The sequence below is a fragment of the Antennarius striatus genome, chromosome 9, assembly GCF_040054535.1.
Source record: "Antennarius striatus isolate MH-2024 chromosome 9, ASM4005453v1, whole genome shotgun sequence".
NCBI classification, from domain to species: domain Eukaryota; kingdom Metazoa; phylum Chordata; class Actinopteri; order Lophiiformes; family Antennariidae; genus Antennarius; species Antennarius striatus.
This window is the reverse complement of record NC_090784.1, coordinates 20,652,904-20,679,463: the sequence shown is the minus strand read 5'-3', so window position 1 is coordinate 20,679,463 and position 26,560 is coordinate 20,652,904. Positions and strand designations below refer to the sequence as shown.

General features: G+C 42.0%; 1 protein-coding gene and 1 long non-coding RNA gene across 8 annotated transcripts; one reads left to right on the top strand and one right to left on the bottom strand.

Moving 5' to 3' along the window:
* Positions 1–2: 2 nt before the first annotated feature.
* Positions 3–2,140, bottom strand: LOC137601182 (uncharacterized). The gene is made up of 3 exons (XR_011037041.1): positions 1,598–2,140; positions 1,056–1,108; positions 3–188 (listed from the first exon to the last, which is right to left on the bottom strand). It is a non-coding gene; the product is annotated as an uncharacterized lncRNA (long non-coding RNA).
* mag (myelin associated glycoprotein) lies at positions 1,173–20,822 on the top strand. Of its 7 annotated transcripts, none has more exons than XM_068323237.1 (13): positions 1,173–1,219; positions 8,554–8,641; positions 11,667–11,776; positions 12,395–12,468; positions 12,561–12,929; positions 13,362–13,658; positions 14,302–14,559; positions 16,155–16,415; positions 16,508–16,813; positions 17,569–17,668; positions 18,238–18,334; positions 18,571–18,624; positions 18,924–20,822. In XM_068323237.1, the coding sequence occupies exons 4-13, from the start codon at positions 12,423–12,425 to the stop codon at positions 19,080–19,082; spliced, it is 1,947 nt and encodes a 648-aa protein (XP_068179338.1). In that variant the 5' UTR covers positions 1,173–1,219; positions 8,554–8,641; positions 11,667–11,776; positions 12,395–12,422; the 3' UTR covers positions 19,083–20,822. The 7 variants fall into 7 exon arrangements, with proteins under 7 accessions (XP_068179338.1, XP_068179336.1, XP_068179340.1 ...); XM_068323235.1 differs by having other exon boundaries at positions 18,921–20,822; XM_068323236.1 differs by lacking the exon at positions 1,173–1,219 and adding an exon at positions 5,467–5,604 and having other exon boundaries at positions 18,921–20,822.
* The last annotated feature ends 5,738 nt before the right edge of the window (positions 20,823–26,560 follow it).

Here is a 26,560-nt window from a genome sequence, read left to right as displayed (position 1 = left end):
GTATTCCTCTCAGACGTGACGGCTCCTAACCTACAGTGAAAAACAGTAAAGGTCATTAGAATTTCATAAATGTAAAAAGTAGCCAAATAGAGACATAACTTTGTCGTTCAGCTGTGATCTTGCTACTTGTGTCTCCAAACAGATGTTTTCTGCTTCTGTGGGCATCCGTTCAGTGTCCACAGGAGCACCTGTACAATAAACAGAGGGTGAAGACCTTAGAGTAGATAAAGGGATCACTGCGCAATATCGCTACATCAATTCACAATTAACTTGGTGTAATGGTGGCAAGTGTTAGCTGTGTTTGTCAGAGATCAGTCAAGTTCGTCACACAAGAATCCCTCGGCGGGTCAAATGTACGGTGACACAATGGGGCCCTCAAACGCCAAAGTGATAACAAATTTAACGCCAATCAGTGTCCCGTTAGCATAACGCGCTCCTTCAGAGAGGCGTGGCCCATGTGAAGGAGGCGTTACCCAATGGAGCTCATTAGCATAATACGGCTGGAGGCCTGAAACAAAGCGTTTTGTGAGGAGCTCAGATAAGCGATTTCTCAAAGTCAATCTTACTTGTCATTATACACACACACAAGGATGGTAAAACGAAATTTCGAGGCCAGACGAAAGCTGATGTTTATGACCACAGATCACTTTGTGTCAAAGTATTTGGAATACAGACAGTCTAGTTGGACATTTGAATGACATTAAGTTAAAAAAAAACACAATATGGGACTTTTAATTTTAGATAATCTTTTAACTTGCTTGGAAGAGAACATTAAGAAAAATGGTGACATTTTTATCAAAAATATACATTATTAATTGTGCATGAGGATAATTGCCCTTTTACCTTTAAGTATAAATACTATGGCTAAACTGTTGGCTTGTTAAACGTCTGATTGTCTTATTGATCATGCTTTTTACCCCGTTGGGCAATGACAACACCAGATCACAGTATTTTTTCTGGTGATCTTTCTGGTTTATCGGTGGAAATTATAGCCAAAACCGAGATAACATTCAAGTTGTGAAAAACAGTTATGGTTAAATTAATGACTCTCAAACCTGAGAGCTGCCCCCACACTCCCATCACAGGTTCTGCATGCCAAAGACCCAATCTGCTGACAGAGAGGAAGAGGAGGGAGGAGGGAGAGCAGTGGAGAAAACAAATGCTGAAGGAGAGAAGACGGCTGTGTGAGCTCCTCACTGGCTTCAGATCAGCTCAAAAGGTAAGAGCTCTTCCATTCTCTGATGTTTAACTGTTTGTCTTTACTTGTAGATGAGAATATTTAGTGTATCTTTAGGCTTCTCTTTACCGATTCTCCTCCTGCAATTTAAATTCCTGTGATTTTTAAATATATATATTTTTTGCTTCTGACGGGCAGTGAGTTTGATGCTGTGCATGTTTGACAGCATCAAACAGCAGATATCTCACAGCAGAGTGATGCATGCCTGGAGGTAACAGCTTGCCTTTACATGGTCTTATTATTATACTTATGATTATGATTATAACATATAAATATTTAAGGCTGGAAAACGTGCAATTACATCTGGATAATAAATAGACAACAATGTACTATTTTCTGTGTAAAAGACAGTCAACTCACCTTTTTCAACGAAGGAGAAACCATTGAGTTTCATATAGTATTTAATATTTTCTGTCCTCACACAAATGCTTGAAGGAGAATATGCAATGATTATCGCTCTCATTGCAGATGGATGTAGATTTTTTGAGATGAATGGTGATATTTTGAGGTTAGATGTTGTAGTCCAAACAAGAGTCTTTCAATTATCTCAATGTCTTTAATGAGAAAAGTTTAAAATGTCCATAAAATCAAATTCCAATCATTAAAAAGCTGCATAATGACAGCTGGAGACCAATGTGGAAACTGAGGCCAAGTAGGACAAATTTGAGATTAGCAGCACCTTTGGGAATAAAATTCCCTTGTAACTCAGTTACAGCAGGAGGTTTGGTACTCAATCCTGAATTGGGTCAGTAATCCAGTATCCAAAGTGATAGACGGAACACACCATTTTTATTCTGATAAGATTCATTTTGTCATTTCCAAATTCTCTCAGAATTAGATTTTGGTATAAGTTTTTATGCCACAAGTGGAAATTCAACTATTTTCCTCCTGGTTCAGCAAATAAATAGAAAAGATCAGAATCAGAAATAAGAAGCAACAGTCAATTTCCAATTCCAGTTTCTGGTAAATTTGCAAATGGCATCCATCCACTGCGTCTGTCCTCCCCCCACGGCGGACAGTGTGACAATCAACCCATTCTCAGAGTGTTGTTGCGGCACCCGTCTCTGTCCAGCACAATCCCAACAACCCCCCCACATCCACCCACACACCCACTCCACCCCAGTCCACCCTCCATGTTAATGCCATGATACTGTATAAGCATGTTTGTGGACACAGGGGCGCTTTGATTGAATTCCCTTTTGGAAATCCCACTTTTCTATCGACTTGATTTGTGTTTGTATAAGAAGAGAAAACACACGTGTAAGTGTCGAACGTCACAGACGTCTGTTAAGCTGCTTGGCGTCTCCTTTCTGAGATATTTTATTGGTGTTTTAAAGATCTTGCACATAAAAAAAACCCCATTTGAAATCAGGTATAGCTCTACTGGTATTACTGGTGTGACGTCATAGGACTGATGAAGGTGGACTTTGTTCAGGCCTGGATCAGATGCTTGTCTCAGATGTGCTATATTACACGTATAAACTAGCCTAGCCTATTACTACCACTGCTGCGTTACTGCTGCTGAAACAGATAAATAATGTAGATATTAATGCTAATCTTTTCGTGCCATTTGACCTCACTTTGATTAATACAGTCAGAGGGGTAACATCTATTAACCTCCAACAGAACTGATGTTAAACAACATGTTATTCTGAAGCTGTAAGCCTGTGTTGGTTTGGCCCAATATTCACTAAGAGACTAGTTTAAAAACGTCATTACATGATTGTCAATGAAAATTATCTCATTGTTTTACTGGAAAATAAGGACACAACAGTGTTGTAGGTTTAAACCGACTTTAATGCGACACATGATGGGAACCTGTCAGTCAGTTTTCCAACTCCCACATGCTGGTGACCAGACTACAGGCCATGGTTTTCTTGAACTGAACTCCTGAACCGAGCACGTCTGAAGACAAAAGTGTTTATTGCTCTTCCAAACAGCCACAATTGAAGGTCTGATGAAATATCTTCCATCAAGGACACAGGAGGAGCAATCTGTCTCCAGATTGGGATAAAGCTCACGCTTTCAAGCAGTTTTTCCCCACAGCTGTTGATGGCATGGCACTTTGTGATTTACACAAAAGTAATGGAAAAGAGGTTTATAAAGAAGGAGAGTGGAGAGAACTTCAAACCTTGTTTACTTTCCTTCAATGGAGTTACAAAAAATCACAACGTCAAAGTCAAAATGCACAAAATTGTACGGAAGGGAGCCAACATTTCCTCAACGACGTTAATGGATGACATTTTTCTGGACTGTTTTAAAGACATTTCAAGGCTGTGCCTCCTAGCTACGCCAAATGTTTTTTTTTTACCTGAATAGATATTGAACAAGTGGACATTTGGTTGTATCAGTAAGTTAAATATATCGTGTGTACCCACATTTTTAATGTGGGTACAGATGATATTTTTAAATCCAGCCTCAAACATCCCCTCTAATCTAGGATCCATCAGTCTAATTTTCTGCTTCCATCCCATCGGCTTCAGCTCACAAACTCCCTGTGTCTCAAACTTGCTAAAAGCCTGATGAGTTAGGTGCAAGAGAGCAAGGTCAGAAACAATTGAACCAGGGGCAGAAAAAAAGGGATTGTTGTGATTAAAGACAATTATCTGTGTGCATCGACTTCCCAGTGTTGTGTGGTGTCAGGCTCGAGCCGAGCTGTTCAATTCCCCAAGACCTCTGGAGACAATGGCTCCTGTGTCAGGAGGAAGGAGCCGCTGACTAGCCTCAGGGTTTCATGTCATGATATCTGGATGTGAACGCTCTTAGTGCAACATTTACGTTTAATAATATGCATTTTTTTTCTGTGGCATTTGTAGGGAAGATGAGTTACGTATTTCCTGTAGGAAATATTGTGAATTTTTCTCCTTGCAGTGCAGCAGGGAGGAGAAAAATCACAATCGCAAAGATAAAATTTACTGCTGCCTTTGGAGTGCATGGATGTGTAAATGTGTTGACTATCAAGGGGGCTGAAAAGCTGCAAAGTGGAACTGCTGCACAGATTTAAAAAAAAAATAAATTAAATCAAAGTTATTAACTGCAGCCTCAGAGCGACCTCGGATCACTGTGCGCTTCAAGGACGTCGAGAATCTGTTGTCTCCTTAATTAAAGGCAGTGGAAATATTTTTATACACTACATCTCTTGTGTGCCAATCCTAGATTCATGCCAAGTGTCACATAGTTCAGTAATATATTTCGTGAAAGGTCAAACAAGACTTGTTTTTTCTTCTAACATAGTTTGTTGGAATTTCAAATCATTTTGTAACAGAAGAAGAAAAGCATTTTTCTTTCTCCTTAATGAAGCAGGCTTGTGAAGTTCATTTGAATTAGGAGCACCGGTGTGTGGAAACGGCAGCGTGAGTTTTCAACAGTGACTTAATTTTCATATTTTATCTAGGAGGATGTAAAATCACTTGTATTTATTTAATATCTCCAAAAATTTCTCAAAAGAATTTGTTGAAATTGTGGGCCAAGACAATCAAATTCTGATGACAAAATTAGAATTCACATTGAAGAACTATTGTGGTATATTATATTTAATTTGTCATGAGGCAGGAACAGTGTCATAGCAACATCACCAGAGTGTGGAGTCCATCTGGTGTATTGATAAGTGATCGGTTCAGTTTTTTGATCACACAGGAGCCACATGAGAGATTTTCGTGTTAACATGGTTGGATAGTTTGACAGGAAGTAGACAAAAAGATGGATGGATGGATTTTTAAAACTTCTCCTCAACATTTAGAAATGATTTTTATCCATTTCTGTTCATTGAGGATAAAAGACCGTCATAAAATCACCTGTGGCTGCCTGGAAGGTGGATTAAGATTCACACTTCAGTGGAAAGACGTTGAGACCTTTTTTCTTTTCCTGGCATTAATCCGCCCCATCCTCATCATCTGCACCCCCCCCCCCCCCCCGGTCCCCCCCAACACTAATCCTGCCTTCTGCTACCTCAAAAACAGAAACATGCTCTCCACCCATCCAAAATACCCAGCATGAACGGACCGTTCCGAGTTGGATAGAGGAGGCCTTGCAGCTCAGACCTTCGGCCATATTTAATGGGATGGGGGGGGACAGTGTGGCCCTTTGTGGCCCCTGTGTGTATTTATGAATGGCTGAGCCTCCGGGCGAAGCTTCAGAACAATGCAGCTACACTGAAGGACTGATTGTCATATAGGAGGGATGATGGTGATGATGGTGGCGGTAGTGGAGGGGGGGGGGGCGGTTTATTCCCCACTGTTGGGGCTTGGTACAGAGAGTGGCGAGAGGTCTTGCTGGCGACAGGCTGGCGTGACGCTTTGGATGTTGGTGTCAGGAGGCGGCTGCTCAGACCGGACCTGCTGAACCCCTGGAGGTCAGGACCCCCACAGGTGAGCAGTGGCTCGGATCTGTGACGCCGGTGTGTGTGTGTGTGTGTGTGTGTGTGTGTGTGTGTGTGTGTGTGTGTACGCACCTGTGTATGTATGACAGTTATTAGTGGTCTATTTTGTGTCATTCAGTCCAGGTGGAGGAGCCTCTATCCATCCATCCATCTATCTATCTATCTATCTATCTATCTATCTATCTATCTATCTATCTATCCATCCATCCATCCATCCATCCATCCATCCATCCATCCATCCATCCATCCATCCATCCATCCATCCATCCATCCATCCATCCATCCATCCATCCATCCATCCATCCATCTATCTATCTATCTATCTATCTATCTATCTATCTATCTATCATTTTTCTTTTTTCTTTTAATATTAATGAGTCTCACTTTGCCCCAAACGGTGCCATTTATGCAAACATTACCTTTACACGCCACCCAAACTCAGACCGGACAAGGTGTGTGTGTGTGTGTGTGTGTGTGTTGGGGGGGGGGGCTTCACCGATCTGTATGGATGAACAGGTGACGCCGCGGTTTGTCTCCCCCCTCATTTTGTTGAGAACGGAAGGGAAACCACTCATGAGAGCGAAGAAGGCCCGTGGTTCTCCATCTGCCCACTGGGGGTGGGAATTTGCCCACTGGGAGTGGGACGGCCACGGGCAGCCAAGGTTGGGCTTCTCATCATCCTGATAACATAGCGCCCCCCCCCCCCCATGTGTGCGTCTTATCTTGAAATAGAAAAACATATAAGTAGAAGTGTTTTAAATGTTGGAACACATTTGTGTCAAGAGAAAAAAACAAACTAACTAAAATTAATAAAAGAAGAAACACTTCAAAAGCACCTTAAATTCTAAAATACTTCACACATAATGAGAAAGAAGAAGAAAAGCAGATTTTTACGCGCCCCTCTCCAAAGCGCCTCCTGCCAGAGGAAAAAGCAGTGTGATGTTATTTTCTTTGATTACCTCGGAGTCCGGTCAGAATCTTTTATTTATGCCAACACTCGCTGCAGAACTCGGGCCAGACTGTGTGACTGGATTTTGGCGCACGTCCGTGTTTATCTTTACATCTTCTGCAGAATGAATGTGTGTGTGTGTGTGTGTGTGTGTGTGTGTGTGTGTGTGTGCAGGGAGTGGGAGTGGGGAGGATAGAAGAGGAGGAGGGAGAGAGAGAGAGAGAGGGGAGGGGTGTAGTCATGTTTTAAGACCATCTGCTCCTCTGAGGATTTTAGTGGGGGCCTTTGCTTGTGGCCGACCAACAAACGTCACAAGCAAACCGCAAAGCCAAGCTGTGAGAGCGCCTGTTCCGGAAAAATTCCTCCAGCATCAGCCGCGCACAATGGCCAGTGTTCGGATGACAAGGTTCCCATTCTTCCTCGCCTCGTTTTGAGCTCTCGTACGCGGGCCCCAGACGATATTCATAACATATTGTCTTTCTTGGCACCAGAAGAATGTTTTGTGTGAGCCGGTTTTTTTTTTTTTTGGTTTGCCAGAGCAATTTCAATAATATTAAAATGACTCATGAAAAGGTGTCGCGGCCTGATTTAGCAGAGATGATTGTTCTGATAGCATCTACATCCCCAAAGCGTGATGTGGAATAAGTAATTACCTTGATGTTTGATTATCTCAGGAATCAGAAGAGGAGCAGAAAACAGATTAGATGGAGATGAAACATGCGTCGCGCTTTTTTAGATTTCACATCTCCGCGTCTAAATTGAGCTGCGTTTTTGTTTTGTTGTTGTTGTTTTTTTTGGTCATTTGGTTCGTTAGATTTGTTTTTAATGCTGATATATCTGGTTTGTTTCATTGTGATAAAACAACCCGCAGACAATAAACAAGACTTGATTCTCTCCAACTAAACGCTGTGGTGCGTTTAATGTCCACATCATCCGCGCACAATGACCGCACTCGCAGGGGGACAATGGGGCGGACTGAGCTGGGGAGCTGTGCAGAGTAAGGTCACATAGCTGCACACCCCACACTGAGGGGTGTGTTGGCATGCCCTCAGCCACGTGTGTGTGTGTGTGTGTGTGTGTGTGTGTGTGTGTGCATTTCTTTGTATACACGGCTCCAGAGCGTCAATGCAGCATTCTCTTCAGCTCCCCTCCAGACAGTTTACACAGGGATTCCCGTGAGGTTCTCCACGGCTCGACTCGCTCGATGCCTTCACTTGGCTGGTGGCCCAGAGGCCTTTGGACAGAATGGTTCACCCTCTGTGTAACAATGAGGGAAGGGAAAGCATGCAAGTTTTAGCAAGACAAGTTGTGTTTGTTTTATTAGGGTTTTCTTCACAATGACGCACCCTGCCTACAAACATTCCCTAGAAAGAAAAATATTCCATCTGCATATGACTGAAGCCTTCTTCCCCCCCCCCCCACGTTTTTGAATCCAAATTTAATTGGGTGGCAGATTCAAACTTTTTTTAAAGTTTACTTGACTCCTTTAGGTATTGATTTTAACCACATGAACCCTTTGAGACCAATATCCCTCCAGGACTAGTCAATCTTTACTTCCCATGACTGCGTCATGCGCCGTGTTCCTCCTACGCTTCGCATGTTGCTCCCCGCTGCCCTCCACAATGTGATTGAGTCATCATTCCGTCACCGCGCCAAGCTTTGCTATTGTGTCTTTGGCACCGCTTGTGTGACAAGTCGAGTGGACGTCAACATGATTTTCTGTGATCACAGAGGGGGGAGGGGGGAGGGGGGTTATCATTAAGACCCAGTGTTCAATGCATCAACAGATGTGGGGCAAATCAGTGGAAAAATGGTGGAAGGGAGAGAAGGAATTCTGAGTGGGCTAGAGAATGGCTGCAGAAATGCTTGAATAAATATTCAGAGCTGCCCACGACGCACGTCAACCAGCGCACGTACAGATTCCTTCTTTTCCCGATTCCTCTTGTCTCCTCATCGCATCTCATCGCTTTATTCTATCCATTCCCACAGGTGCTGACAAGAAGGAATCAGCACAAGACAACCAACTCAGGGAGGAGAAGGAGAAGGAGAAGTCTGGGAGGGGGCAAGCTGGTATGAGGCAAGTGTTCCATGTGTGTTCTCTGATGCGCGCAACCGTGCGCCGTCAGCTCTGAGCCGGCCGTTTGTGTGTCCCATCAATGGGGCTGTTGTTGCCGGGGTCGTCGTTGGTGTCGGCAGCCCTGCCTGCCCTCCTGCCCCCCCCCCCCTGTAGCTGAAGCTCTCTGGCTGGAGACGCTCGCCCGGCTCTTGGCCTTTTGTTACTGTGCAGATGGCAAAGCTTGACGCAAGGCTGGAGGAAAGTTGGGACTGTCGCTGCCAACAGAGCAGCATTTTGGCCCAAAGTCTTCCAATACGAGCATTTTCAATTCAAATGTTTTTCCTTCAACACGCCTGAAAATGAGGAAAAAAGAAGTTTAGCTTTCTGGCTTGTGGAAGAAGATGTTCACACATTTATGTCATTTGATCTGTCTCATGTCTAGTTTACTAACAGGACCTATTTTCTTGACCGTATAACTTTTATTCAGGTGGTTTGCAGCAGAAGAAAAAACATACAGATTACAAATGTACTAAACCCATATGTTTAAAAAACCCCTATAGAGTAATCCCTCGTTACTCGAGGTTATTGTGTTCCAGGCCCGCCTGCGAAAAACGAATTTACGCGATATAGCGACGAACTACTTATTTTATTATTTATGGTAATTTTAATGTTTATGAACCCTCCCCATACTCATATTAAACCACTTCCTATCTGTTTTACCCTTTACCACACTCTGACAGAGTGTTTTAAACACTTTTGTATTGAAGAAAAGTGTTTCTTTAATACACGGAAGTTCCGTGAGTCTCGGAACGCAGCGAACACACGCGGATGCTGTCAGCCAATAGAATGCGAGTGCGGTATCACGTGACTACCTACAGTACTGTACTAGAAATCTGCAATGTAGTGTACTTGAAGCGCAAATAAACGAGGGAATACTGACTGAAAATGATCAATAACTTAAAATAAGGGTTTGGAAACTTAAAACAATATAATACATAAATAAGGCATCTTATTTATATAACATAGTATTTTAACATCTGCACTACTGAGGGATGGAGCTGTTAAACTGAACATTCATTTCATATGAATCTATAGATTCATACAGATCTAAAATCCCCCGAAAAAGGCTAATAAATATAATTATAGATGACTACGGCACCACTAAGATATGTTCTTCAGTAGTTGGTAGAGACTAAAAGAGTCACGATTGACTCACATTCAACAAGTGAATGATAAAATGGGACGACAATGTTGTGTCCCGATTGTTTTTATTTCCCTCAAGCTGTCAGCTATCATTCCAAGGAGCAGTAAAATGGGATGTGGCTAACAAGTAAATATCCCTCAAGTGTTCGAAGATACATAAATTTGGAGACTTTTGGCCTTGACCCTGCATGACAATCTCTTTGAACGACAAACCACCATCAATATTTGTGGGGGTTTTTTGGGTTTTTTTAACATCTCTCTACCAACAAGGCAAATATTGCTCATGGATTCTCCGGGGGATGTTGTGATGTTTTAATCACGAGGCTCTAGAACACAATCCACTCGTAGGCCTGCCATCTGCACACACCGGCTGCTGCAGCACGAGGCTCAATCCTCTGCCTGTCCTGCTGCAAGTATAAACTCTACTTCTTCTGTACAATTACCAGTCATTGTTTTAGCAGCTCACTGTTCCTTTTATTTAAATAGCACTTTGGTTGTTGCATATTTTTGAAATTTGAAAAGCAAAGACTTGTCAGTGTGTTGAAATGTGTTCAAATAAACACATTCGTATGTTTATAAGCAGAGTCACATAGCACCACAAGAAAACATCATAAATAACAACAAATGTTATTTATGATGACCTCAATGCGTTGATGACTGACTGCTATCAGTGATGCCTGATACTAAACTTCGCATTTGATGCTAACTGACACTAGCTTAACCAACAGCATGTAAGTTTAAAATAAAAAGGGGTTTCATCTGTTTGGATGGAAAACTGAGAGCAGAGATCTATAAAAAAACAGAGGAAGGAAAGAACAGAATTAGCAACAGAAGCTAGAGAGCACTTAGAGAGAACAGACTGTACCTCTGACACTAAAACCTCAACAATCAGATTCTAGTTTCCTCACATAAGAGGCCTTTCAACCATTTCCGCCAGTCTGAAAAGAGTAAGAGGGGTGCTTCTTCAATTTTCTATCGCGGTTGTGGAGATCAATTGTCGTATCACCTCACCCAGGCGCTGTGCAGTGAGCATAATGCCTCATGTCAAATTACTTAATACCACCTAATTTACTCACCATGGAAACTGGCTCTTAGTTCTAACATTTGCATCATGGTGGATCTGCATCTGTTTTACATCTAAATATAACTAAGCTTTCTCAGATATACACAAAATGAATTCCTGGATATGTTCTGAAGTCTGTTACCGTACTGTGACCCACAACCTATACAGATTGACCCTTCCCAAGTCCACAATTTATCCCTCAGATCCAGATTATGATGTTATTTTCATGATTAAATTGTGATCTGTATTTGGCTCCTACTGTGGACCATCAGGAGTTTTCCTTGCCAGTATTTTCTGTATTTGATTGTCATTATTTAGCATATTTGTAATTTTGTTCAGAAAAAGACAATAAATAATAATAAGATAATAATATAATAAGAAATAATAATAATAAAATGAATCAGGATTTCAGAGGACCCAGATTAACCTCTACAAAAAATTCACCTGAATTCACTGACAACTTTTCAGAATATCTTGTATGTAATCAAGCAAAGAAACAGACATGGGGGATCCGATAACACCCTCTTCCTCTCAGTAACTGGTTTATTCCTAGAACACAGATAGTACCAGAGACCCACTGATGACATGATGTGTGGTGTCGTGTCAGAGCTCAGCCAACAGTGATTGCTATTCATGAGATGGGCTTACGTATGACGGCTGTAATGAGTGACTCTACTGAGGGGCAGCAAACAGGTGCTGCCCGATGATGAGTTTGTGTGACTGACTGCAGCTCTGATGTCATCGCCTGATAATGATGTCACTGTTTTGTTTTTTTAACAGAGAAGAAGGCTATCAAGCTGTCTAGGTGTGAGTGAACACTCACTAGCTGAGCTGCTGAAAAGCTGTCCATCAGAGCTTCTGTCTGTTTTTATAACCGTCAGCGTTTCGAGGTAAAACCACAAATCAAACCACACAAAAAGATATGAACAAACTGTCTTCACATTTCACACCATCCAATCAAAGCATCTGTTTAAACAGCATCGGCTGTGTTGTATTAGAAACAACTTGATATTGTCCAATTTATAAATTTTTATTTCCTCTCAATATCAGTAATAAAACAAGAACAATATTTGTGTCTCCTGTACTTTTCTTGTTAGGATTAGTGTTTATGCTTTTTCAAATGAATCGTTCACTCACTCCTGGCTGCAGTGTTGTCTGAGCTTTGCTTCATCGTTGGTGTCGACCCTGCTGAGAATACTGATTCAGGGGCACCTGTGATGAGTTATGACATTATGACAGCAGAATTACTTGTTGGGGTCAGATTAACTTGGTTGTGTTTTATAGGATTCACTTGTGAATATTACTCCAAGCTACAATTTCAACCAAAAATCCACTTTTTAATTTGTATTCAGAGCAGCCGATATCACTTTTGGAGATTTTAAGACATGTTTAGACTAAAAATACGTTTGGAATTTTTTTTTTTTCTTAAGTCAGAGAGAAGGTTCAGGTTTTTTTCCCTCCTGGTTAATGAATGTACTCTAACTACCAGTATCTTATGTGTTCCAAAGGTCTATGGTCCAGCGCTGAGTGGAGACCATGTGGTGTTTGGAGCTGCTCTTACCACTGCTGTTGATCATCAATGGTAAAGATGTCCTGTACCACTTCACCTCATCACACATGAACCTCACCGCTCACTTAAACAGGATTATCACATCTCACCCAAATGTCTCTCAGATGCCAGTTGCCAATGGAACGTTTGGGTACCTCGAGACATTTCAGCCATGACAAACTCCTGTGTGGTCATCCCCTGCACATTTGTGTATCCATCCGGTATCAGGCCGTACCGGGGCGTTCACGGCATCTGGTACTACGGCCAGCCGTACCCACAACTCTACCCGCCGGTTGTTTTCAAATCACGTACCGACGTCGTCCATGAGAGCTACAAGGGCCGGACCAAGCTGCTGGGCGACCTGCATCAGAGGAACTGCACTCTGCTCATCAACAACATCGGCTCAGAGCACTCAGGGAGATACTACTTTCGGGCTGATCTCGGTGGAGCAAACATGTACACATTCCCAGACTTTGCCGAGCTCAAAGTTCTGGGTAAGTCACTGGGTTGGCTGGACATCAATACGTAATCAATAACCCAGAAACATGAAATCTGGTTATAGCTTATTATAAAATATTCTACAGATGTTAGTGTTTGGCTTTAATCACTTCAACACCTTTTTGGAAATCTACTCAATGGCAGTTATTCATTTTAAAGATCTTTTTACTTAATCTGGCTTCTAATTTGCAGTAACCTTGTCTTCCCAGTTTTCATATTTGTATTCTGTCATTCATACACGTTTTCAATTCATTTAATGTTATTAAGGTTATGTTTTATTCATTAGAATAGTGTCTTTGGTCTAGTATTCTGTTTAACCTTGAGATGCAACTTCAGAAAAAATATAAAATGCTGTTTTAGAAATAAAGTTTGTCTTATTATTATTCCTGAGCAAAACCCAGTTATGTGTTTGGATTCCTGACCACCAGATCAGCCCAACATCGACGTCCCTGAGGAGATAGTGAGCGATGAGAGTCTGGAGCTGACATGCTACGCTCCAAACAACTGCCCTGACATGACTCCGGAAATCCAGTGGATGTACACGGATTACCTGCCCGACCCAGATTTAAGCTCGGACTACCTGGAGGACAGCAACACGGCGGTACTCTCCAGCACCCTGACCTTCACACCCCGACCCATGCACAACGGGCAGCTCCTGGGATGCAGGGTCTACTACCCAAACACCACTCTGGTCTATGAGAGGCTCATTTCTCTGGACGTCAAATGTAAGTAAAAAGCCACACGAAAAAGAAGTAATAATACTAATGCTTTTTCATCTCTATCTGTACAACCAAAAAGGATCTTGAACATTAGTATTTATGTCATGCAGCACAACCATGTACTTTTCAAAAAAGGCCTCATTAACAACCACAAAGTTAGCCTCTTTCAAGTTGAGGGAACTCTTTGTAGAGTCAACTTTATAAATATTAGCTCTGGGGCATCCAGCAACAAAAACTCAAGCATGCAAAACCATTTATTAGTGTTTGGATCTAACTAAATCCTGAGTTTACAGCCATCTAAGCAGTGCTACGAGGCTGTGCTAGCAACAGCATTCAAACAGAGATGACAGAATTAAAATGCTAACAAACAATAATGATAATGTAGAGTTAATATTATTACATCAATATAGATTTATATATATTGTAATATTGATATACTACTATAATAAATATATAAGTGGATCTAAATTAATGTACTTTGTACTTCTCTCTGACAAGACTACCTGGTTGAATAAAGGTAAAATAAGAATAAGTACATAAAAATAAACAAATGCTGCAAACATACATAAACGTGACATGCCTCAGGTCACCAACATTAGTTTGATCTCCCTCTGCTTGTTAAACTCAAACCTCCTCACTGCTCCTGCAGACTCCCCACGCTCCGTGTGGGTGAACGTGTCCTCGGAGGTGATGGAGGGCAGCTCGGTGACGCTGCACTGCGAGGTGGACAGCAACCCTCTTTCCAGGATCTCATGGATGTTCGGAGATGAGGAGCTTCTGTGGGACACCGCGTCCAACATCTCCCTTTCCCTGGACGACGTGACGCCGGCCCAGGAGGGCGTCTATACCTGCGTGGGGGACAACGGCTATGGCATCATGAACACCTCGATGTACCTGGCGGTCAAGTGTACGTCCACTGCAGTTCCACTTCCAACACATGTAGAATTGCATTCAGCTGTAACATATAAAAAGTTCTGGTTTTACAACTGATAAAACTGGATTTAAAGAGAAGACATTGACAATGAACTCCTTTAAACTTGGAATATTGGTGGATACTCATGCTCAGTTAAGTACAGGAAACAATTACAGGACATAAAGACGACACATGACAAATAAAATACTGTAGCACCGAAATATAACGTTAACATCTCTACCTCTACTGGATTAATGTTATCCTCGGGGGTGTAGAGGCTAAACCCAGCTTTAATCCACTGAGGTTGTCCACCACACTGACGGGAATGACCCGCTGACGTCACTTCCTGGTCATCAACAGTTAGATACGCCCCTTTTATGTTTCATTACCCTGTTTTGTTTCATCATTTCTCAGTCAACTCAACCAATAATTAGCAAAACATTAGCAAAACATTCACGCGTTAGCGTCAGTTTATGTTTCCGGCTAGAAACCTCACCCAAAGATTATTGGTTCCACATCATTTAGCTAGCTACAGAGGGATAACCTGACTACATAAAAACAACACATAATAAAATAAAATACAAATTCATTTCGTTTCCAATTATGTCGTTGTCAATTATACGATAATTTCACGTCATTTCACCCGATTTACTACAATCTTCACTAATCTCTGCTATATCGTCGATGATAAACAGTAAAGTATCCAAGGTAGGAAGCCGGAAGTTTTGAGACGCTCATAGCGACAACAACAAACAACAATTCGACGGGGAGACGAGTATTGCAGCTGCGTGAACGCAGTGGTGCTGCCCCCTCGGGGACTTGTGGCAGAAAGAGGAACTGCAGGACAATAGCGGGATATGGCGGGGCGCGCATTTCTTTTTCTCTCCGAATGTTCCCAAGTAGAACGTTCAAAGTGGAGTACTACTATCTAGTAATTGACTGTTTGTGTTCTGAGACCTTTATGAAGGTTATATCTATTTTATTTTTTTGCAGCTGTAGGTCAGCAGCTGTTTGCACTGTTTGTAAGACAAACACTGCAGATCAATCACAAATTAAAAAGATCAATGATTTCTTTCATACGTCAAACTTACTAAATTAATACTATGTAGTCTCTATGGTCTGTTCTGCCATGAATGTCCTCCTGAGCAGCTAAATTGTGAGTGGGTAGAAGGAGCTGTGTCATTTTAGTGAAAAAAAATATCTGATCAGAGCAATCATTGATCATTTGCATTTATTAAAATGTTTCATATATTTTGTGACCCGATATTTAGGTGCTTTTTATTTTCACAACTGTGTAACTGATAATGTGGCAAACCACAGAGAAAGGGTTGCTCATAGCAACAAACCTACAGGTGAAACGTGCAGCTTAACAAAATGAAGCTTAATAAGTCGACTGTTTGACTTTATTGCTCCCATCGTGTTGTTTTAGGCAGCATCAGGCAGCTGTTTCCCTATTTCACAGTTGTGAAAACCCTCCATACGCTACCTGCTCAGCATCAAGCAGCACATTTGGAGACCATCTGGTGAACACAGTGAAACATCTAGAAGCATTAGAAAATTTCTTAAAAAAGCATTGAATTTCCTTGCAGACCCTCCCCGTGAGCCCGCTGTAAATGACTCCATTACCGTTCAGGAGGGAACCTCTCTGGCCCTGCACTGTAGCACCCAGGGCAGCCCGGCCCCCACCCTCACCTGGCTGAAGGATGGGGAGCTGGTGGGCACCATCACAGCTGATGAGCTGTCGGTGCTGGAGATCGTAGAGATCACACCGCAGGGAGACGGGCAGTACCGCTGCCTGGCTGAGAACGAGCACGGAAAAGCCAGCAGCTCCCTAAACATCACCGTGGAGTGTGAGTACCTCACTGGTCTGCGTGTCCAAAAACTTGGGAACTGAATTATAATATTCAGCTTTTATCGATTTCAACTCTGCTTCCTCAAATAGATGCTCCTGTCTTTTTGGAGGAGTCCAAGTGCACGGTGGTGAGGGAGGGGGTCCAGTGCGTCTGCATGGCCACAGGAAACCCTGAGCCCACCATCGAGTTCTACCTGCCAGACTTGAACGTCACCATCAACGAGACAGATGGCCGGTACAACTTCTACACGCACACAGATGGACACACCTCCACAGGCATGATCAAGCTGCGGGAGAAAGGCGAGAGGGTCGACAACGGCCCCGCCGTCAACGTTCACTGCAGTATCTCCAACATGCACGGACGAGAGAGCGTTCAGCTGGAGCTGCAGCAGGAGAGTGAGTCAAGCCTGAGCGAGCCTTCATCAGGGTTGGGCATCGTTGGGATTTATAAAAAAAAAACCCGATTCTGATTTAGATTCTGCTTTTCCATACCCGTCCTTTCAGGGATACGGTCTGAGTGTGAGTGAAGTTGATTTAGGAAAGGATTGAAAATTAAAATAGAAATTAAGATCAAATATTGGAGTTTTGGAACCAGTGGTGTTTGATTTAGTCTGTTTTGTCTTTAGTCTTACTTTCTTAAATTGCTCTGACTGCGACAGTGATATCCGTCTGAAGTGAAAGTATATCTCAGTTAAGTTTGGATTTAAACATGTATATGTTAAGCAGGAACAGATGGATGTGGGTGGAATGTCAGAGGAGACTGTTGCAACAGGACTTTCACACCAAATGAACATTTTTGCAGAGAAAGTCATTTTTTCCCCACATCTCAGTGTGATATAGCAACTCATGCTTACTTTCCACCTGGTTTTGTGACCAAGGTTACAGAAGTGAATTTAAATTTTGTCCTTAGGGAAGAATAATCAAAGCAAACCTCGTTTCTGATCCAACCAGGACTGAAGTAGAATTAACAAAGCGGACTGAGATACTAGGTTTGACATGTCACTTAGCATCCCCATTAGCTGCTAACCAGCTAACTGTGCTACTTTTCCTTTTGCAGTTACCTCCTTCTTGTGGTTTTGGTCTCATTATTGCATATATTGACCAATCATCAAGTCTTGTGCCCTCATCTTTGGTTCTGATCTCCTTTTCAGAAAAGTACATGATGGCAGTCATCGTCGGTACCATTGGAGGAGTGGCGGTCATCGCTTTCATCATTGCAGCGGTGAGATACGTGGGCCACAACAACAAGAAGTGAGTACGAATCCCAAACTAATGGAAGTAGTCATTTACCTCACTAAGCATTTACTGTAATCCACAGAAACTCTTTAAGCCTTGTCATCCATTCTAAAACTCCCAGCTGAACTGAGTGAATGTGGAATTGGTGTGGACGTGGAGAAACATTTCTCCAGAGCATTTTTATTTATCTGGAGTTGTGCCAAAAGTCCTTGGAGATCCAAATGGGCTGCCTGGTGTCGTGGGGTTTAGAAAGTTGGACTAACCTCACGATTTGATCTGACGCTGCTTCTGTATCCTTGACCTGCTACACTAAATACAACCAGGAGCTTTTATTTTAGCCGCAAGGCTATTTAGTTCCTCAAAAAAATGTCCACGCTCCCTCTGACCAGTCACCCCTGAAGTCGGCGTGAACTCAGCGACTAAACCCATAAAGTAACCACACCACTCACGCCGACAGATGGCCTCCAGCATAACCTCACACAGCGTGTTGTTTTAAAATGGATGCCCAGGCTTGGTGTTTCGTCCCGCCTTAGCGGCGGTCGAGACCGAGTCTGATCATGTGACTCCGTCCCCTCCCCCCCCAGAGAGAATGGCAACCCTAGGCAGGACGTGGTCCTGGAGAACCCAGCTTTGTACTACAGCGCAGTCAAGAAGGACAAACATAATCTGAGGAAGAAAGTGGTGAGACACGCTGATAATGAAGGATGGGTTGGATGTCCATTCTGTTTGGGGTTATCGTTTGTGTGATGCAACAAGTTGGAAATGACACCCCCCCCCCATTTTTGACCTAAAAGAAGGAAAACCTTCCCACTAGCAGTCCATTAGCCCAACCATGACCTTTCCAAACACTGTTTTCTCTTGCTTTCATCGCTTCTCTGCGTTTCTGTCTGTTTTTCTCTCCCCTAACTCCTGCACAGCTTAAGACAGAGCTGTTGGGCTCAAAGTTTAACTCCATTCTAGAGGAGACTACGGTAAGGTTCCTCAACAAATCCCCATAAAAAAACCAGCAACACAAGCCTCAGCGGCAGACGCATCTCCTTGCACATCAGCTTCTGTGTCTCGTACGCTGCCGTTTGCTTCCAGAACTACCTTCTGCATGGCTATGCCACTGCTAACACCACCCGCCAAACTAACAGGAAACATCTCCATATCATCGTTAGTAACCGCTAACATCTTCTTTACGGTGTCTGTTTGCTCTCCTGTCTCATCCGAGTCGCCACCGGGACCTTGTCATTGATTTTGTGCTGCTGATCCGTCCTTCTGTCAGCAGGGAGAAGACGGGGATTATCAACCTGTGGGCTCTATGGCAAGACTGGAGAGGCAAGAGCTGAATTACGCTACGCTGGAATTCATGGGGGCCAGATCCAGGGAGGGAGCCTCAGGGAGGGGGGATGACGGCGGCAACTACACGGAAATCAAAGCCAAATGAATCGCGATCCTTCCCTGATTCCTCGGCTACGCGAGACGCAGTGGCGACCCCGACACATCCTCTGACCCATGAACTGTAATAACCTCTACCGGATTTCCCTAATTCGTACGACTCCTCTTATTGCCTCAAGATCTGTCACATATAATGTCCCACTCCATCCCGGTACACTCCAATCCTGCTGCCCCCTCTTAGATGGGATGCCCCTTCACCTGCCATCATTTGGATGAACTCTTTTTCTTTTCCCACTGGACAATTTGAAATAAATTCTTTACACTGAGTTGTAGCACATACTCTTAAGCGTGCAGCGTTAACCAGCTACGTCCTGTGTTTCCATTGCTTCTTTGTGATGGTGCTCTGTTGTCAACTTCACTATTGTCGGTCTCACTATTCGTTCTGCATCTGTCACTGTGTCTGCTGCCGGTCGAAGCATCAGGGCAAGGAGTAACGGGGGTGTCATTGTTTTCTTATATTTATGTGTGTCTGTCAGCTGAGAGCAAACCTCGTCTCTCGTTACCTTGGTTACTTACATCCCAAGAAGATAACCGACCGAGGCCGACAAATGGAACGCACATCAGCGACTTGTTTCCAAATAATTGTGTTTAATATGTACTGTGAGTCAATAGCCTCTCCTAATAAATAAGATATGATGTCAAGTCAGGTTCACCTGAATTCTAATGGATCATTGTGTAGTTCTGAAAAAAAAATCCGCATTTTTTCCATTTTACTGTAGAATGTGTTCAGATTTTTGGGAATCTTTCCACATGGAATGGGGTCCAGCTATTTTCTGGAAAATGCAGACCTAAAGTGCAGCATATTTGTAAGCAAGTGGTCAAAGTGTAATCTGTTTTAGACAATGTGTATTTGTACGAGTGTGTGCGTTCAAATCGTACTGAAGGACCACAGGACACTGATCACCGGGGTCTTTGGGAAGTCGTAGCGTCACTGTACCGGAGAAAATGATGCTTTAGTCTCACCGGGTTGCATCAGAAAGATGCTGACTAGCCAATTTGTTGTGCTATTCAAAGACATGCTTATTCTATGATGTAATGTTAAAGCACATTAATAGTGTAACTTAAAAATAATGGTGTCAATAACATATGAATAACATATATATTGAACGTGAAAGGATGTACAGTAAATACCCTGCAGCAGGAGCTCATAAAATATTAAATTAAACGAAGGAAAAATATTTGTCACACATTCACATATTTTTTACTGAACACTGTTTTAACAGGAAGTGAGTAAATATACCTCTAACTTGTGTGAACTACGTCAAATCAGAGGCTACGTTTACAAGCCAGAAGACGTCTGGTTATGTACTGTGACTATTAAATGATAATACCTGCTATGTTCTTCTATTTTTTTTATTTATTTTTTTACATTAATCATTAAAAGGGAATCCCCAGCTGTTTGGTAATACCCGTCCGTCACATTTGATGACTCACATGAAAAGGTTTTAAAATAGAAGATCAAACTGAAAGGACATCCTGACTTTAAGTCCATAGCATGGTGGCATATTCCACTGATTCCTACATTACCCATAATGCAAGCCCTTTCCCTGTCAAGTCAATGCCCATATGTAAGTAAGACTTCTGAGTCAATGAAAGTTCACTAAAAAAACGCCCCTGGTGTGACTCAACCTTTCCAACATCTATTATTTTTATTTTTTTTAACCTTTTTTGTCGACAAACTATTTTCACTGTCATTCTGTTATGCAATAAAAATTCACATTGATTCACACTATGTTGGATTTTTTAAAGCAATGTTAGTAATTTAAGTGAATCATGCAAAAATAATTCACTAATCCATTTCCTCTGCAAGAAATGATTTGTAAAATACAGGAAGTAACAAATTACATTTGTATTCTCTAAAAAACAGTTGGTTGAACATGAAAAATTGAACTTACATCAACTGATTTTTCTCTTCCTCCCCAAAAACTCACCATACCGATAGATGTTTCAAATGCAAAGCAAAGTCTAGACTGAGATTTGCCGATCAGTGCCAGAAAAGGCCTTGGACTGTTAACTGCCAACTCCGTTTATGGAAAAAACAAGTCGCACTATTTCCTTCCACAGTATATAATTTTATGTTGTCGACTGTGTTGACTTTGTTGTGATGAGAAAGATGACGAGAATAAGATGTTTGGGATATTTCCTCTGGCTTTAATACCCATTTGATACCCATAATGCTCTGCTGCTGTGAGTGAGTAAACAACATTTGAAAGAAATCTTGCTCACCTGTATTTGTGGGGGTTTTTTTATAATGAAGTCATGCATTGTCCTAATATTTTACCTGTGTTATCATCAATACTTTAGCAGACGTACAACATTTACTTTTAACATATTCTCTGCAGCTTGTTTTCCATCTTGAATCTTCTTTCCTCTCTTCACTGACGTAACATATTTTGGATTTACCTTTTCCTGCCTCAGATGTTTGGAGAATAAAAACTAAAACTGGCAAATTCAGATAAATATTTCAGAATAAAACAATAAAAAGGTTTTGATTGTTGTATTGATTTGCAATTTGCAATACAACAAGCTGATTTTCCGCCATCATGAACACATTCCAAGCTAAAAACAGGTTGGACGACACTGTTCTGTCAGTTTGTCTTTGAACGCCTCATAGGAATGTTTAAGGTTACTTATTTTTTTTATCTTCCAATATAAATCAAATAAGTCTTACTTACAGTAATCTTTTTTCCATGGTGTGTTTGTAAATTTGTCTGTGAATTGTTGTGATTATAATTTGCTTGTTGGAGATTTTCTTTCTACATATATGATTGACACAGTAATTTAGATCTAAATTTTCAAATATCTGCAAATGTCTCCCTAATGATCATGGATTTCTGCAGTGATGTAGTTTGCTTGCTCTTTTATTTTAAAAGAGTTATTTGTGTTTCAGACAATTTCTTCTGCTCCCGTTTCCACGCAAGCATAAATAAAAACTACCTGTACATGAAAGGTGAATAGTTTGTTATTGATGGAAGGTTCTGTCTGTCATGCGACGCGTCTTTCTTTTGAATATCAACATTATCATGATACGCTACAGGTTCAAACATTTTCAAATAAAGCAGAAGTTAGTCCAGTTAAATAGTGCAGGTAGTAAAAAGGTTTTGTCAGCAGCGTGAATTGTTTTTGAAGTCGTTCTCCTCCTCTCATCAGGGCAGCACGGTGGCGCAGTGGTAACGCTGTGGCCTCACAGTCAGGAGGTCTGTGGTTCAAATCCCACTGAGGGCCTCTCTGTGAGGAGTTTGCATGTTCTCCACGTGTCTGGTGGGTCTAAAAACATAGTTTAGTTAAAGTGATCATAGGTATGAAGGAGGGGGAGAGGACACACCCAGGTGTCATTGTAGTGGGGAATTGGTCCTTAACCTGGTTACAAACATTTTAGTCATGTTCCCTCCACCTGTGAACCCCATAAATACAAGTTCCAAACCAAATCACAACAGCTGAAGGTTTAGCTCAGTGAGATGAGAGGAGCAGCTCAGACCAGATTATAGGTTACATTATAGGTTCAAATCCCACTCCTCCCATCATTTTTCAGGCGGTTTCCTGAACGTCGAAGACAAATACGCGCAGAGAAAAAGTCTGAGTGTGAAGGAATCGGTAGTGTGGTGGGTTAAACCGTAATGATTGAAGCCCTCTGTGTCACATTCAAGTCCCAACCCAGCGCTGCAGGTTCTGGATCAAAACTGTCTCTCGCAGTCACGAGGCTGGGAGGGGACCGTGTCCCTTCCTTGTTGTCTGGAAGTATAAAAAGAGGGGGTTATGTAGCCCCAGAAATGGCTGACATTTTACTGCTTTCATGAAAGAGAAGTAAGTTTTTGAAGATGTTTACTTAACGTCTACTAGTAGACTGGATGAAGACACTACTTATGTAAGAACCCCCTTTGGGCTCTTCACAGAAAAAAAAAAAAAAAGCCTTGGACATTAACTTCCTGTTGGACTGACCGACCCTTCTGTCAGGTCCAGGAGGCTCGTAGACTCTGTCTGCAGCTCTCTCGCATCAACTTCCTTGTGAAAACCACAAAACAAAGAAACCCAAACTACGGCCCGCGGGCCTTAGTTTGCTCTACTTGATCCACCAGTTCCAGGATGGATCGCCGTTACGACCCAGGTCGTTCAAAACAGTTGTGACAAAAAGAAACCGATGTAAAAGGGTTACCGTAAAAATATTTAATAAACCAAAGATTATTTTAAATCCCTGGACGGGGTAAAGATTTCCAAAATTATCAAAAGGGCCAAAGGATGCTGCTCAAACAAAGGAATGTAACCAAAATAGGACCGCTGAATTCGCCTGTAAATTATAAGTAATGTGAAAACAAAACCCACAAAGTAATCTAATTACAGTTGTACAAAAAAAGTAGTGAGCAGCACCCCTACTCCTAACGCTAACACAATCCAGTGCCTGCCTGCAATCGACAGCTGACTAACTTGGCCCACTCTTCCACAATGTGGTCACAAATTTGGTTAAAACATCGCATCTCGCAGAAGCACACGAGGCAGACTGTCTGTGAGGAAACAGCTCCCCCCTGTCTGAACAGCTGAAGACGATTTGAGGGCTGATTGAGGATCTGGGATTGGAGCGCTCCGTGGAGAACACGCTGCACCAATCAGGAGCCGAGGATGGAACAGGTGGAGTGGGAGGAGCCAGGACTGAAGGGTGGTGAAGCATTGGGAGGAGGGAACCAAACAGAAATACATTAATATCAAGATAAACGCATAAATGAAATTGCATGCAGTATAAACTGAAAACGCATTATTCTGCTGCTCTACGATCCTACCAATCAAATAGCTTTCAAATAGTAAAATAATAACTAATAAATAAATACATGTAAATCAAATCAGTTGTATCCTTTCTAATGGATCTTATCTGCAATTTTCCCTGATTTCATTCAACTAAAATAAATATAAATACATAAAATGGAAAAATCCATGGCACAGACAAAACAATACTTCCTTCAAAGAGCCATCAATGTATAAACAAATGTAAAAGTTTAACTGAATTTAAAACTGAAAATACGTTACTGCTGTGTGATGCTCACCTTTCTGAGGCTGACCTGATATCTGATGGTGTCTCATCTTTTATATAAGTTCATCAATGTTCGGGGTCAGGGTTCATTCAGGTGTCAGGGTTCCAGTGGCGGAATCAATCCAATCCTAAATAACTAATTTTTGGCCACAAAACTTTTACTGCGGCTACAGCTGCGATACACATGCATTGTCCATGCATTGTCAATGATATCCAGGGCTTTGAACCGGAATTTTTTGCCAATCGGTTCGTTCTGAACAGAAAAGGGAGTTATAAGTTTCCGGTTTTGCGTTCCGCCCATAAACGTTCCTTTTAATATAAATATGTAGGTACCGTATTTTGCGCACCATAAGACGCGCTTAAAAGCCTTAAAATTTCACAAAAATTAACGCTGCGCCTTTTAACATTAAGCGTCTTATGAGTACACTGAGTTCCAAAATCTGTAAAAATGTTTTTGTGTGATTTTAGTCAGCGCTCCGCCAGCTCGACCATTGTCCGCCGACTATAGGACGTATTACGTCACTACGTACGCCGGTAGCGATGGACCAATCAGAGAACACGACGCGAGGCTACGTCCGGCACACCCCCGGTAGGTACCGGTATAGTGTCTGCCGGTACTGTACCGCAGGTATGCTGGTAACCACATCTGATTGGCTGAAGACCCGCCATAATGACGTCAGCGACACGCCTACTACGCAACATGTAAACACCGGGCTATCAGTTCCGGTTGTTCCGGTTCACGTAGAGACCGGTTTTTGTTTTTTTTTCCACGCTTCGCCATCTCTCTTGATCTGTGACTCCATGCCCCACAGTATGTGGTGGATTGTGGATCCGATGTTTCGCTAAAGCCGGCGTCATGACCGGACAGACACCCGGAAACCAGACGGTCAGCGGTAGAGAAACTACCGAGATGTTCAATGCAGACCGAAGATGAGGACTTCGAAGGATTTAGCACAGATTTATAAAAAAAAATAAAGAAATAAAAACATTTAATAAATAATGTCGGTGTATCTTTTGAAATTTAAATACGTAGTACAACGCAGTCCAACTACAGTCATCTTTTTGCTTCCGTTAGCTAGCATGAACCGAACAATAAGGTGCGCCGTGTGTCTGGTTAAAGTACAGAAATAAACTCCGTAATTTAGACTGCGTCTCTTTATACAATGAGCCGAATGGTGCGCAAAATACGGTAACTTAAGGACTTTTAAATTGGCAACTAAAGCAATTAGTTTATATACTATAGACCAGGGATTCCCAAAGTGTGGTGCACACCCCCTGTGGTGCAAGAGCTGCCGCTAGGGGGTGTGCGAGTGTAATAGCAGCTGAGCACCTTGAAATACATAAATAATTAAATAATTTAAATACTTTTTAATGGAGGATTAACAGTTTAAATATTTAAATTCATTCGCGGAAATCATTTGTAATTTTCAATTAAAAAAAGTTTTGGGAAAATTTTAAATAAAATAAAAAAATACCCAAAATGCACTTGGCTTTCTCCTAGCTACGTGCTAGCTTGTTGTGATAGCAACAATAATATGCCGAAATGCATAACTGGTTGAAAACGGGCAGTCTGTCCGGTACTACATCTTGGAGAAATGAAAGAGGACAGGATACATTGGCCCAACTGAGAGCTGTGCAGTCTACCAGGCTGAAGAAATCCAGCAGGAAAAGATGACGAGACAGGGGAAACTTAAAATAAGGAGCGCAGAACACAGAAAACTCACCCAGACACTTCATCAGGAGAAGGGGGTAAAGAACACAATGAGACTCGTACTCGAAAGAGAAAACATGATGTTGAACTTGGGCCTATGTTATTTTGATTCTTTGTGGCGAAATATGCTGCACTTTTGTTACCATTTAATAAATGTTAGTTTGTTAGATAGGCCTTTTTTTTTACATAGCAGGGCTTGAAATTGCGCCCATTAATTGCTTTATGTGTGAACAGGAGCCTATATTATTAAACTTGATACCTATATGGCTATAAAGACTACGCCTTTTTTTTCTTTTTTTTCATGTTTTGGGCATTTGGGGGAGGTAGAAGTGTGTGTGCGGACTGAAAAGTTTGGGAACCGCTGCTATAGACTATAATTATAGATATGCCCCTACCCTACAGTAAACAGTACCACAGCACTACACCACTGCTTTATGACAGTTATATCACTGTGGTTAAGGCTTATGCCGCCTACTTAGACACTACATGAAATAAGACAAGAATAACTTCCACCATGTCATTTATTGCAGAACAACAGATCTTCATTGTTCTTCTCCCACAGCTCAATATTGCTACAAAGCGCTGGCAGTACGGGGACACACTGCTCTGAAAATGACTGCAGCCAATGAGTTAATGTTTAAATCATACATTTTTAAGATCGACATACTGCAGTATTTACCTGTTATGATTAAATGGTGACTGGGAGACTGCCCTTTTCCTAACTGCAGCTGATAGC

What these genes read in the sequence shown, in the direction of transcription:
- mag (XM_068323235.1), top strand. Translation starts at nt 12,423, where the DNA reads ATGTGGTGTTTGGAGCTGCTCTTACCACTGCTGTTGATCATCAATG. An exon ending in ACTGCTGTTGATCATCAATG is followed by an intron (nt 12,469 to 12,560) that starts GTAAAGATGTCC and finishes AATGTCTCTCAG; the next exon opens with ATGCCAGTTGCCAATGGAAC. An exon ending in CATTTCTCTGGACGTCAAAT is followed by an intron (nt 13,659 to 14,301) that starts GTAAGTAAAAAG and finishes CTGCTCCTGCAG; the next exon opens with ACTCCCCACGCTCCGTGTGG.